The following is a 13,558-nucleotide window of genomic DNA, read 5'->3' as shown; positions in this document are numbered from 1 at the left end:
GGAAAGTCGCATGGTGATAGATTCACTATAGCTAGAGATATAGTGATTTACATAAGAACTTCAGATCTCGATGTTCTTCTCCGAATTTTTCTTTTTTTATATGATAAACAATTTCCAAGTGTTTGAAACATCGATCGGTTTGCAAATCATGTGTTGTAGATAACTGCATGATACTTAGCTGTTTATGCTATACGAAGAATCTACATCTACATGATCATATTACTAGCTATATGTGTAGAGATTTTCAGACTATATAGATGCTACGTTGTTGCGCAATTCATCGAGACACATCAAGAAATCAGATGTTTGGTCGACTTCAAAAGTTCGAATGGAGCGGGTGGCAAAATGCCACGAATTATGCAACGGAGAATACATTATTCCTAGTCAAATCTCCTCATCTTCGCTCTGAAACTCGGAGCAAGACCCGATTATTTAGCCAAGCAGGTTTGAGTATAGTAAGTGCCGTAAGCCAGGACAGCAGTAGCACAGCACTGGACCTGTTCGTTGTTGGTTGATTTGTATGCGCATGCTGCCATAGCGGTGATGAAGGTGGAAGTGGACCAACGTGCACATGAAGAACACTGAGAAGGATGAGCAGCGCTAGAGCAACTGTATTGATGGACGCCTGAGATCTCAGCTTCCTGCATCTGCTTGCAGTTACGGGCACGTTTATCGAAGATGGAAGTACGGGCAGATCTCTTCTGGTTCTCGACACTCTTCTCAGGGTCTCCAAGCTCTTGCGCCTTCTCTTCCAGTGCTGTGAACCACTGGTCTACGAGAGACTGGGGGGCGCAAAGGTTGGTGTGCTGCGCGTACTCCTCAGGCAGGTCCGGGAGTGTGACATTGACATATGTCTTGTTCTTGTCCATGTAGTCAAAGGTCCAACCGAGGGCCAGCAAGTGAGCGCCAGTGACACACTCGACGCCGTTCTGACCAGAGTAGGTCGATTGAGCGTGTGAGAGACCCAGTGTACTGGTCAAGGCCACGAAGACAGTTGCAATCGCGATTTTGGAAAACATCTTGGAAGGTAGAGGTAAGAAAGTAAGGAGGGATTGGTCGAAGCTGCTCGTCGTCGCAAAGCTGGATGCTAACTGGAAGACTCAGCAGAACGAGGATTCTATCACTCTATATGCCAATGTAAAGCACCAATTCTTCACTGGAAGAATCGATCGCACGATGGAGCTGATTCTGATGTCAGAGTCTGGTGACAGAAAGCACTAGAGCTGGTATTTGCTCGGGTATTTGACCCAGTGTTCCTGCTTCTACGGCCGGATCCTCGTGTTGAGTCCACAAAGGAGACAAAAGCCTCTTGAAGAGACCCGCAAACGGCGCTGATTATCTTTGAGCAAGAACATAGGCTCTGGAGTAGTTTTGTAAATGCAATGGACGATGAAAACTGGTTTCTAACATGAAATTGACTGTCTTTGTACCCCATTCGTATGGCTGTTCATTTGGTCTCATCGCAAGCTTGATATACTAACCTAGCTTGTGACTATAAGGGAGGGTTATGTAGTCGGTGTGGCCAGGGAGTGCCGCGAAGCTCGTCGTTACTGTCAACAGACACAGGGGAAGCAAGCAAATACCCAACTCTTTGCTAGTAGCTATCGATCCCACTACGCACAGCCGACAGATCAGTCGTCTCAGAGTTTGTCCCCCACATGAGGGGCTGCGTATTCCCGCAATCCTTTGCACATCAATCTAAGGACCTCCTAGGCGAGTGCAGGTCGGCCTCTCTGGAGTGAACCCAAGATTCTCGACATGGCATCAATTATCCCAGCAAATCCTAGAACACCAAACCCCGAGGATGTCGTATTTTGAGTTCTGAACACACGCGTCCTCTCGTATCACCATATGCTATAGATACTGACTTTGAGGCATTATTATACAGCAAAGCGTGTGATCAACCCATCGACGATCGTGCTGCTCAATTGAGGGCAGCATAACAGGCGGATGAGCCCACGCAGGCAGGACGAAGATGTTATAAAGTCTCCATAGCTCGACTCCTCCCTGATTCTGCTTTCACCAGCGACAAAGAACAATTCCGTCTTCTCCAGTTTCGACTTCCAACATCAGTTGTTATGCATTTCACTACTGCCATCGTCGCCATGTTCAGCACTTTGTAAGCATGTGATGGTTATCTCGAGTCGATGAAAGATCGCTTCTGACAATTGGGGTAACAGAGTGCTAGCCGACTTCCACCACAACTGTGGCTGCGACATTCGTGGCTCATACAGAGTGGACGTATCTCAGGCAACCTGCCAGCTCTGGAGTACCAACCAGCCCAACTGCCACTTTGACGGCTACTCTGTAAGTAAAGTTGATCACAATTGATTTCTATCGTGGTAGCTAACCGGAACCCACCCTAGTGTGTTGACAAGGGCATCGGCCGTGGCATCGATGGTGCACCCTGGGAGAAGACCTGCAAGGAGGCTTGGCAGATCGATTTTGGTGGCAACCCCGACGATGCAAAGGGCCACTGCTGGCACTAGACATTCACCTAGAAATGAGAGCGGAGAGAAAGCGTGCTAGCCAATGGTCTATGTGTCCGCTAAGGTCTGGCGACGGTACCATTCCATTGAGGTTTTGTCAGCACCATGTGAAGTCAGTAGCTCGAGATACTCTGGTTGATCATGCAGTTTTTGCTTTTATGTGACGATTCTGCTTCATCAATTGGTCCATTTTTTTGAGCGCGTCTTCCGTGCGGTCATTTTGCTTGATCATATACGCACAACATACTGTGACCGTTGTGACAAGCGTGTGACGATTGGTCGCCCAGGAGTACAGGATCAACCCGACTGAGTCGAAGTAGTGCGAAACTTGGAAATCCTAGTTAGTGCCACGTTATTGTAGGATATGGGCATCAAAGATCATGGAGGAGAAATCAGTGGTCGGAAATAACGTAGTGATACATTCACCAGGCGCAATCTCGCCTACGTAGACCGTGAATGTGGGTTTGTCAAAGCATTTCAATTCCCATGTATCATGTTGTAGTATAGCCTCTCGTATACGTACAGGTCAAAACTTGGATTCTGTGTCAGACTTTTGTATTTTTCATGTACAGATCTTATCTCCACATTTCCAGACGAGGCGATACCTGACAGGAATTGGGTCTTCTGCGAATGCGAAATTCCAGGTTGCTGTGTTACTTCTCGTCTTATATGCTCTCAGTCTTCGCATCGTATTGCTGATCGAAGAAGGGGTCAGCCGCAGAAGTTGTGAATCTCCTGGCGTCGACTTTCCTGTCGAACAGACTGTCCAGCTCAGCGTAGGTCAGTCCCTTACATTCGGGAACGCGGAAATAGACATAAATAACGCAACAGAAGCATGTGGATCCATACACAAAGGCGATTTGTTTCTGCATGTTCCACTGCGTTGGGTTTAGCATGTATAAGTTCAAGACAGACATGACTACCCCGACGATGTTGTAGAGATTGCGCTGGAGGACAATCGTTTTACCACGGAGTCTGGTTGAGGGAATTTCACCCTGTATAGGGAATACTGTTGGGTAGAATGTGACGCCGGCCACAAAGCTCCAGGCAACAAGCATAACCCCGGCGGCCCAGGACGCATCAGTGTTTGTCTTGGGCGCGAGACTCAAGAAGCCAACGATGAAGAGTAGAACACTCAGCATTGATAGACCAATGAGAGCAAGCTGCCTTCGACCAACATAATTCAAGCATATCCAGCCGAGGAAGAATCCGACAAGCAGAATGCCCAATTGGCCTAGACCAAGACTGAACGCATGACTGGGATCAAGTCCAGCTCTTGTGAAAAAATAGACGCTCAGGCCAGCTAAGGCCTGGCCACATAAGGTCTGTACGACGCCGCCGTAGATACAGACGATCTCCGTGCGCCTGAGGTTGGTGCCCTTGAAACAATCCCAGTAAGAAGTTCCCTGAGTGGACAGTTCTTCGATCTGGGTGGTGTAAGTCATCAGCGCCAGAATATCCTCGACTTTCTCGGTAGGAACTGAAGTGAGTTTTCGGATGGCATGACGAGCCTCCTCGACACGATCGTGACGAATCAGCCAGTAAGGAGACTCGGGAGCGAAGAAAACAGCGCAGAAAATGGGGAGCGGCCACATCCATTGCAGCGCGAAAGGAATGCGATAGGCCCATTCATCTTTGCGGTCAAGCAAGCCTCGCAGCACACCAGTTGCGAGCAGAGATCCGATAATCCAACACAGAGTGACGTAGCTGGTCATGTAAGCTCTGATCGCAGCAGGACAAACATCGGCAGCGTAGGCGATGGTCAAAGTGGTGAGAGCGCCCCAAGGTATGCCGCAAAGGATCTGACCGACGAGCAGCACTTGGACAGTGGGGGCAAAGAAGGGTATGAAGATCAGACAGGTCAAGATTGCCAGCGACATCTGAGTGACGAACTTGTATCCCCAGCGCTCACAAGCCCATCCATTGGCTAGAAGTCCTAGCATCTCTCCAACGAGAACCCCGTTGGTGAGAGCAGATTGCCATGGAGCAGCAAGTGCGTAGGTACCATCGTCCAGCCTCTCTCCATATTTTTGGTTGAACTGAGGGAAAGCGTAGAAGTTTCCGATCAAGGCTAGGTCATAACCAGTCATGATGATGGGTAGTGATATAACCATGGACCACATGATCGCTTTGGGATACATTCGGAGTGCTTGTCCAAGTGTCATGGTACGTTCTGCTTCGAGCTCATGCTTCGCACCCGCGGTGAGGGTGTGGTGGACGGATTGTGAGGTTACCATCTCGATGGTGTCGACTTGGTCCTTGGGGTTGGCCATACTGATTTTTGTTCAGAGAGATTGGTGCGGGGCTATGTCTTTGGTTGTAAGCTGGGGTCCCCGCATGATGTTATATATTGATGCTTATACGGGCGGTGCAAATCTCGGCGCAGGCAAACTGAACTCATCGTTTACTAGCGCTGAATAGCGGAGCACTCTGCGGAGTGTTTCGCGGAGGGTTCTGCGGAGTGTTTTGCGCGTCTTTCTGCGGAGTGATTCGCGCGTCTTTCTGCGGACCGTTAAATTCCAGCTCTAGACCGTGCAACGGTTCGACCAAAATGCCCAATGACGAGACAGCCCTTGACCTCTTATCAGTCTTGGTATGTCCTCCTGAGAAACACCTAGAGATCCAGTATTTCCCTCTCAAAAGGCTCCAGATTTAAATTCTCGACGTGATCACGAACGAGACGGTCGCCACGTTCTCACCATGGCTATCGCAAAATACGATCAATTCGTGTTCTTTGGTGATAGCATCACCCAGCTGTCTTACGCGCAGGACGATGGTTTTGGTTTCTTAGCGGCGATCGCATCAGGTATTGTCATGCAACCCATGCTATCGTCTGCGCAGGATCTGATCGTGTTTAGACTATAACAGAGCTGTTGACATTGTCTGCAGAGGATTCGCGTCAGTCCATGTACCCTCCATCCAAGGCTGCTCTAACCTTTTAAAGAGGTGCCAACACAAGGGACGCACTCGAGCTGTTCCCCCAATTTTTTCCATCTGCGGATGAGGGCCCGTCCGTGAGACTATTGGTATATTCCACTACATCCAGTATTTATGAAGCTGTGCGTCGATGCTAGCCCACCCTCACAGGTGATCTTCTTCGGTGCAAACGACAGCGTCCTAGAAGGAACCGCACAACACGTTCCGCTACTCGATTTCAGAGAGAATCTCATTAGCCTCGCAACTCACGAATCGATCAGGGCTCACCCAGAAGTTTCCTTAGTGTTCATTACACCTCCGCCCAAATCAGAATTGATGCTAAAGCGGGTACATGAAGAATATGCCAATTCTTCGAAAGAAAATGGCCAAGAGCTACCGCAATTCGCTCAACATTCTCAAGCTGTCACACACGCTTACGCCAATACGGTCAAGGAAGTGGGACAAGAGCTCAACATTCCTGTCGTAGATCTGTGGTCTGCCATCACTGGACGACTGCAGACCCTGAGCAAGACAGGCGTGTCTAGTCCAGGTGGGCAAGGTGTTGGAGGCGGGGAGAGCAAGTGGAACTTCGGTCAGTACTTGTGCGACGGGGTGCACTTGACTGGAAAAGGGTACAAAGTGCTATACGAAGAGTTCTGCAGTGTGATTCGCCTTCACTATCCCGGACTGTCTGCGGATAACATGCATCGTGTATTCCAAGATAACGGAAACCAAGCACCATTTGTGCTCAGGATACCAGGCGTTGAAAAGTAGATTATGATGGGACGATTGCTGACTACGTCTTTGTGACGCTTGGTCAATCGTGTCTTCTAGAGAGACAAGGCTAGAAATACTGTTCTTCAACCAAATCAATATCCTATTATAACACCATAGGACAATTTGTGCGGGGAATCCCAACTTTAGACCATCTGCAGCTTGTCCAATATCTCTGGTTGCTACCACATGGAAGAGACGTACATGTTTGTCACTTTGGAGCTTTCTTGATCCGGCTGCGGAAGCTTCACGGAACGCCAGATGATTGGCGATGTCGGCGCCTTATCAAGCTGCGATCTTGTGGTGATTATTAGTGTGTTTTTTGTTTTTGTTTTTTTCTTTTTCACCACTCTTGGTCATTGTTTCAGTCTGCACGTGACTCTTACTAAGCAGTACCGAGTGATTCGAGGTCCGGCGGGTTGTGGTGCGGTTGGATTCTCTGTCTCGTCATCCTCCTGCAAGAATACAGCTGCTGCAACGTTCTCCATCGTCGAAATGTCAGCAAAAATGACAGGGGAACTCCAGACTTGTGACCAGTGTCGTCGGCGGAAGAGGCGGTGTGACAAGCAACGGATCTGCATGGCCTGCGCAGACTCTAGTCTCACATGCACTCGACGCACAGCAAGACAGACTCCAGGACGCAAGAAAGGGTCGGGTATAGTCATCTCTGCTCTTCGCTCTGCTCAGCCTGCTACGTCGTCTCTGGAGGCCGAGCAAACATCAGCGCCCGCACTTGTAGTCGAGGACACACTGCAGTATAATTCATCCCTAGGCTCCACAAGCCCGATAAATTTCCTAGATTTCGTCGATCGCATGCTCTCTAAGGATGTCGCGACGACAGATTTTCCCGGATTTGAGTTGATCGACATCACGCCGCCTTTGTGGAGCAAGCAGCCTGACTACGGCATTTATCATTCTGCTGCACAAGACCTGGTGACTGCATATTCGCTCGAAGAGAACAGGATTTTCCAACATGGATCATCAACCAACGACACAAGGATCGAGCCATCATCAAGATGGCAATCACTTGCGCACTCTCACTTGACAACCTTTGTTAATCTCTATTTCCAAAACTTGCACTGTAGAATGCCCCTTCTTGAGGAGCCAATGGTACGGCAACTTCTTGGGTCCAGTCTCGATGTCAATCAGAAGGTGGAGCTGAAATGCCTCTTACTAGCAGTGTGCTCTGCAAGTGGATTACAAGAGGCGTCCATGAATCAGCCGCCTGACGCGACACTTGTTTCTCTCGCTCGCAAGATGTTTGATCAAGCACTTCTATTGCGAGCGAATATTGCATACATGGAAACACCGACCTTTGAGACAATTGTCACGTCAATTCTTCTGCATGTTTGCTGCGTTGAGCTCCGTGCATTGCGTTCATCACGCAGGTTTCTACAAGAGGCGCTATCAGACGCAAGAGAGCTTGGTATCTTCAGGCAAGACTTCTGTACCACACTGGAAAAGGATGAATCTATACGATTCAGGCGACTGAAGGTCAGTTTATTCGTGATGGAGCGTGCCAGCGTAGGATTCCAGCCGGGATTGATCACTATTCGCCAACCGCCACGCTTTCCACACGAACTACTTCCTGGCGAGACTTCAATCTCTGTTCTAGGCTTTCGGAAAGTGTTTGAACTCTTTGAAATCATGGATGGCTCGATCCTGAGCTTCTTAGAACAAGACATATCATGTGTCGCCAAGGGTGGACTGTCAACGTCTGACTACTTGAGCCGACAAATGACTCTAGCTGCAGTCTACGACATGAGTGGAGATCACGATCTTGGAAAAATTGCAGATATTCAGCAAGTCAATATTCAAGTGACACAACAGTGGCTGCATTTGCTTCTATGGCAAATTGCTCTACAGCAGAGCTTACTCTCAAGCGTTTCTACCAACCTGCTGCTCACTTACAGATACCCTGTCTCTCTTGCACAGAATCTGTGTAAGCAATTATCGGCGACGACGCCGGAGATGATGCTTGCTCATGGTATTGATCTAGTGAGTTGACTTTTAGCAGCATCGGATGAATGACATGAATAACAAAAAATCAGTTCAAGAAGGTCTTTGACGTGGCATATTCACTTATGAATATAATTGCACTGTCCCCAACGGCTGAAGGAAGTCCCGAGCTACAACAATTGCTGCACTACCTTTCTGTCTCACCACAAGCAGAACAGACGCTAGTAGGCGTCTTACGTGACAGACGTGGCTTACAATCATAGATGCAATCTGCGGTCCCATTGGCCAACACGCCCTTCACGAGCTGATCAAAAATGTCAAGTCATTTTCAGAATTGTGTCCGGCTTCATATCGTTGATGCACCTTCGTACGGGTATATCATAAGGGTCGGCCACTGTTGGAGTGTGGCACACCGCTTGCTCTGCTCTGGTCAAGCGAATGGAGCCGGCAGGTCGCCTCGGTATGCAGAGCAAGAGCTTGTAGCTTGAGAGCTGTGCAGCGACGTGCCGACACGATGGCAAGATGACAGGAGGCGGTGTGTGTGCGAAGATGAGCAATCGGCAGAGCAACAGTGTCAATCGTGTGTTATGTATGATTCCAACTCTTGCAGAACGTCGAGCACCACTGCTGCGGTTGCTTTCGGTAGGCGGAGGTGGACGCGGTAAGCGACTGCGGTGCGGCGCCCAAAGGCTTTCCTGGGTGGTTGACGTCTTGCCAGCAGAGGCGTGACAGAGTGTGCCAGGTGGTGTCCAATTGACTACGGTACGAAGGCAAGGCTGTGCCTGCGTGACTCGGAATCTCAAGGAAAACCAATCGAGACTTGGTTGAGAGACTGGAGCCATGGCGAGACTGGCGGCAGCACCGTGTCCCCTTTCTTGCTTGTGTTGTTTCCGACTCTCCAGTGCACCATGGGCAGATGGACGGGCCCCGTTCGTATGATGAAAAAAGGCGACAGAAACAAATCAGAGACGATGGCGGGGAGGAGCGGTATACGGCTTAGGGTCGGCAAGAAGTATGCTGCTCGGCCTGGTGGTCCGATGGGGACCTCTTGAGCCGTGTTACCGGTGGTTTTCGCGGTACGCAAGATGCAAGATGCGAAGCGAAGTGCAGAGGCAGAAAGGTAGAATGCGGCATGATCAATGCGACATGATCAAAGCGACTCGGCATGGAGAAGAAGTCGAAGTGGATGCACGCAAGATGCCAAAGGTATGAGCTGAGCACTGAGCACCACCGCAAAGTCAAGAGACAATCAGTTTCATCAAGACTTTACGAGTGAAGGCAGCAGGAGTGGTGGGGCTAAAGAAACAAACAAACAACGATCATCAGCCGACGAAAGCTCTCACATCACGATGTATCTATGTATGAATAGCGAGCCACTGGAGGATAGACCTCGAGCAGGTGTAACACGATAAGGCGTGTAACGCATCGGCAGAACGGCACCATGAGATGGAGTTTGCGACGGAGTCTTCGCGCGAGGGAGTCTTCGCATCGAGGCAGAAAACCACAACGTTGGTGCGGGATGAAAGAGCGATGGCCTCGATGGCGCGAAACAGCGGAAGCGGGTCTGCCGAGCTGAGAAGAGTGGAAGAAGGGCGGAAGTCGTGAAAAGACAACGGCGTGGTCAGAGCTGCAGCCCACGGTAGAGAAGATGTAGCTGAATTGCTGCGCAACAAAGACGTGCTTGAGGCGGGGATAGAGTGGCAAGCAAACGCAATGACGGCTTGAGGCGAACAAACGACAACTCGAACGACGAAACGTACGATCATCACCAAGAGCATGGGCAACGACAAAGATTGATTGTCCTCTTTGTGTACAGGCATCGCAGAAGAGACACGGGCCCGCTGAAACAGCCATTCGATCCCCCGACTTTGATGGAGCTGCACTGCACCTACGCCGCAGAGGAGACACGAGCTGGCTGAAACAACCATTCGACTCCTCTCCTTTGGTTTCGGTACACACCGCCGAAGTGTTGGGCGTCCAGGCGGTACCCTCAAACAGGACTTGATACTCGCAAGCTCGCACTTTGGGTATCTTGAAGTATGACGCTCGGCGTGGCCGGTGATTGACTTGACGGCATGATGATGATGGTCATTTGAGTTGTGTTGATGGACAAGTCGATGCAAAGGTAGCTCCTGTACGAAAATTAGTCAGAGAAGAGGTGGTGAAGTTGTGCTGCCGGGGTTTCGTACGTTTTGAACGGCAGCAAGATCCTGGAGAAGATGCCGATGGTGGAAGCGATGATGCAGATGATGAAGGTGACGATTTCGAGGCTGAAGGTGATGAAGGCGACACTGGAAGTTTTGAAGCTGGAGAGGTGAAGATCGTCTGTCCATGGCGCCAATGGGAAAAGGCGAAAAAAGGTATTGGCATCGATAAAAAAGACCATGCCGAGATGAATGCAGATGAAAGGAACATAATTGATCTGAATGTGTTTAGTGATGTGGTTGCTTTGAGATGGAAAACTCACAGCGAAGCGACCATTTTCCGAGTCTTGGAACGATTCTCGCCTTGGAGACCACTCCACCCACTGCATGAGTCACTGATGCCATCAAGTTCGCTCGTTAATTGTCCTACCAGTCACCTCGCCCCGTGCGCAAGCTCGGTCCTTGCCACAGTCTCGAGGCCTTCCAAACTCAGGACATTGCTCTGCCACGTTCACCTACTGCGGTGGCTGACGATGGTACTACAACTTCTATCGCTTCAGCGGTCCTGACTCTGCCATCGACCCTTGACGCAGTCGATGTTGACAGCGAATCATACGTTTGATCGCTTGCTTGCGGTGCTTCGACGCTGAGGCTTCTTGCTCCCTGTCTGCCAGGAAGGGGAAGATTATCGATGCTGAGACACAGAGCCGCAGCCTTAACCCGAAACCCGTCGACCACCTCCCTTTCCGTCCAACTACGCCGTGCACGTTTGTAAAGCACGTCACCTGCAACTCAGGGGTCATACTTACTATTATTGGCTGCCATCGATGTTGTCTCCAAGAACGCATAAGCCACGCAGACTCATCTGCCCGCAAAGCACTATGCCTGCGGGTGATGGCTTCCGGTCCTCTACATCGTACCCTCACCATTCACGAAGCGCCGATCGGAGGCAAGCCCTCTACCAGGCTCAGGACACTCTGCTGCCGCAGTCACCTGCTCCAATCGCTAAGCTGGACAGTTCATCACTCGCTTGGGAAGCTTTCAAGACCAACTTTTCCTGCTTGCTCCATCACAATCGAGAGATCATCAATCACAAACCCGAGGCCCGAAGTCTAGAGCCTACGCCCGTCGGCTGCCTTTCCCCTCGCGTTCCATACCGACGCTCAGCCTGGCCCAGCTCATGAACTCGGTGCCGGTGCTGTGTTCGCATAGCATGTCATTCAGCTCGAGATGGCAATACTGTTTCCCACCATCGAGTCAATCTCTACCACCTCACACTTCCTGGCCTGCAGCAGTCTTGTATCTCAGTCATGACAAAAGGAAACAGGCGAACAGCCTCTCATCCCGTATGCCAGTGTCTTAGATGTCGCGGTTCTACATCTCACCGCACAAACATATCTTTTATGCTCGAGACCATGCTTTGCACCCTTCATCAGTCGCCCTTTAGATATCATAATCACGACTTTCCAACATGTCTCGCAAGCCATGTCACAAGAGTGGCATGGTTTGAAGGTACGTGAAGCATAGAACTCAAGAGATAAGGATGGCTGACAGCTGACGCGCGTGTCGTGCAGAGCTTCTCATACCGGCAACGACAATATTCGAATGCAACATTAGCACTCCAAGCACTACAACACCTATAGATGAGCTCGTTTGGATCTGGCCTTGGTGCTGCGTTTCCAGAGAGAAACAACACTTGCAAGCACAACAAACATGAGATCCATACCGCGGCACGGTAAAAGCTCTTCTACCATAGACCCTAATCCTCACGTGAGCCTTTAGCTAGTGCCGATCATGGCTAGGTTGCCATCCATTGTAGCACACTCACTGGCTTCCTTCGACCCATCCCCTCTGAGAAGATAGCCCACCGGCCCCGTGCGACGGAGACCAAGAAATCTGCGAGCAGCGTGCACAAAGCCATGACCCCCAGCAGCTGGCACGGCTTGCATATCGAGAGAAGGAACGCCACTAAAGCTAAACGTCGAAGGGAACGAGAAGGAAGAGGATATCTTCGGATAAGGGGAGAGGAGATTTCCTACCCACAACAAGATACTAGGCACCGGCGAAAATGGCGTAACCACGGAATACTCATCGACGTGAAGGATCGGCAGAAGCATAAAGTTGTGTGCCTCCATGGATCCATTTTTGCAGTCTACCTCGCCCTCGCTTTAGATACCCAAAGCTTGCATTCGGTCATTGTACGCTGCTCTCTATGTGGTACTTTGAGATGTGGGTGCGTAAGAGTATGCCACAGGGTGTCCCGATATATCTCACACCTTTCCGAATGATCGTGAAAGCGCACAGGCAGTTGCGTTCTTGTTGGTTTCGTTTCTGGCTGTCATCTGTGGTAACGTTCTCCTCACTGTCGACTCCTGGCACGTCAACTCAGTGGCATGCTGACCAGACAATCCCTACGGACTGATGTACCCTTCTAATACGGTAGATTAGTATCTCCAAGATGATAAGTCTGGAGGCGGTACGACGACGACACTTTCGATAGAGGGACTTCAAAACATCAATCTGCACTACAAGTCTCAGGTGGGCTCGAGGGTCAGGAGATTCGGGCCGACAGAGAGACTCGATCTCCTCGTGTTCATACCTTGCGAGTCATCTAGCATATTCAACATCAATTCGCCCAATACCATACAGTGCCATCTCTTGCAGCCTGCCTACCTGTCTCTCCAGGCATATCGTCACATCCATTACAGACTCGAGCCCAGCCCTTGTGCAAGCTTCTGTAAGTAGTGTGCTGGTTTACGGATACATACTGCTCCAACAAAAAGTGTGCGGCGCTGACGGTGCGGGCAGAGGGGTTTGGGCGACAGAGGCAAGCGGTCTTCTCATCGCGACGGGTAGTGGCAAAGACTCCAGTCAATGGTCGTCGATTGGACATGGCGAGTCGACGGCCATGTCGTTTGCTTGTTTGACAGTCAGCAGTGAAATCACAAACATACACATTGGAGAATCCTACCTAATCATCCTCATGATGACTGTTGATGTATAGGCCAAGAACTGTCTGTCTTGGAAGGCGATGCGAGAGATGAACGGCCCAGATGGAAAATCGAAACCATCTGCGAGCCGATAGGCGATTATCAAAGCAAAATATGTGTTTTGAAGGTCCGCGAATGCCATCTTGTGTTAGTGTATTGCCTAGCGTAGGAAAGGGCGACGACCAGATGGAGAACTGTTCTGCGTGGACACGTCAGTGGGATACGTAAGGAGGATATCAACAGAGGTAACTCAGGTCGCATACCTTAGACGCGGACTGTGATGTGG

The 13,558-nt window shown here is 50.1% G+C and overlaps 5 protein-coding genes across 5 annotated transcripts; 3 read left to right on the top strand and 2 right to left on the bottom strand.

Annotated features, from left to right (window-relative positions):
• Nucleotides 1-428: 428 nt before the first annotated feature.
• Nucleotides 429-923, bottom strand: M436DRAFT_26272 (uncharacterized protein; the record flags this gene model as incomplete). The annotated part of the gene is made up of 1 exon (XM_013573407.2): nucleotides 429-923. A coding segment is annotated over one exon (495 nt), but the record flags the coding sequence as incomplete, so codon positions are not given.
• A 1,155-nt stretch (nucleotides 924-2,078) lies between these two features.
• Nucleotides 2,079-2,489, top strand: M436DRAFT_71632 (uncharacterized protein; the record flags this gene model as incomplete). Its single annotated transcript, XM_013573824.1, has 3 exons — nucleotides 2,079-2,119; nucleotides 2,181-2,307; nucleotides 2,367-2,489. 3 exons carry the CDS (start codon nucleotides 2,079-2,081, stop codon nucleotides 2,487-2,489), a joined length of 291 nt encoding a protein of 96 aa, XP_013429278.1.
• A 665-nt stretch (nucleotides 2,490-3,154) lies between these two features.
• M436DRAFT_42723 (putative maltose permease) lies at nucleotides 3,155-4,726 on the bottom strand (the record flags this gene model as incomplete). The annotated part of the gene is made up of 1 exon (XM_013573559.1): nucleotides 3,155-4,726. The coding sequence occupies one exon, from the start codon at nucleotides 4,724-4,726 to the stop codon at nucleotides 3,155-3,157; it is 1,572 nt and encodes a 523-aa protein (XP_013429013.1).
• A 463-nt stretch (nucleotides 4,727-5,189) lies between these two features.
• M436DRAFT_80610 (SGNH hydrolase) lies at nucleotides 5,190-6,179 on the top strand (the record flags this gene model as incomplete). The annotated part of the gene is made up of 4 exons (XM_013573912.1): nucleotides 5,190-5,295; nucleotides 5,348-5,387; nucleotides 5,434-5,515; nucleotides 5,577-6,179. The coding sequence occupies 4 exons, from the start codon at nucleotides 5,190-5,192 to the stop codon at nucleotides 6,177-6,179; spliced, it is 831 nt and encodes a 276-aa protein (XP_013429366.1).
• Nucleotides 6,180-11,767: 5,588 nt separating this feature from the next.
• M436DRAFT_62578 (uncharacterized protein) lies at nucleotides 11,768-13,367 on the top strand (the record flags this gene model as incomplete). The annotated part of the gene is made up of 6 exons (XM_013573752.1): nucleotides 11,768-11,794; nucleotides 11,926-12,017; nucleotides 12,102-12,480; nucleotides 12,731-13,019; nucleotides 13,066-13,211; nucleotides 13,287-13,367. The coding sequence occupies 6 exons, from the start codon at nucleotides 11,768-11,770 to the stop codon at nucleotides 13,365-13,367; spliced, it is 1,014 nt and encodes a 337-aa protein (XP_013429206.1).
• Between the last annotated feature and the right edge of the window lie 191 nt (nucleotides 13,368-13,558).

The sequence above is a fragment of the Aureobasidium namibiae genome, assembly GCF_000721765.1.
Source record: "Aureobasidium namibiae CBS 147.97 unplaced genomic scaffold scaffold_5, whole genome shotgun sequence".
NCBI classification, from domain to species: domain Eukaryota; kingdom Fungi; phylum Ascomycota; class Dothideomycetes; order Dothideales; family Saccotheciaceae; genus Aureobasidium; species Aureobasidium namibiae.
Note: the sequence above shows the minus strand (reverse complement) of the source record. Positions and strands in the feature narration are given on the sequence as shown.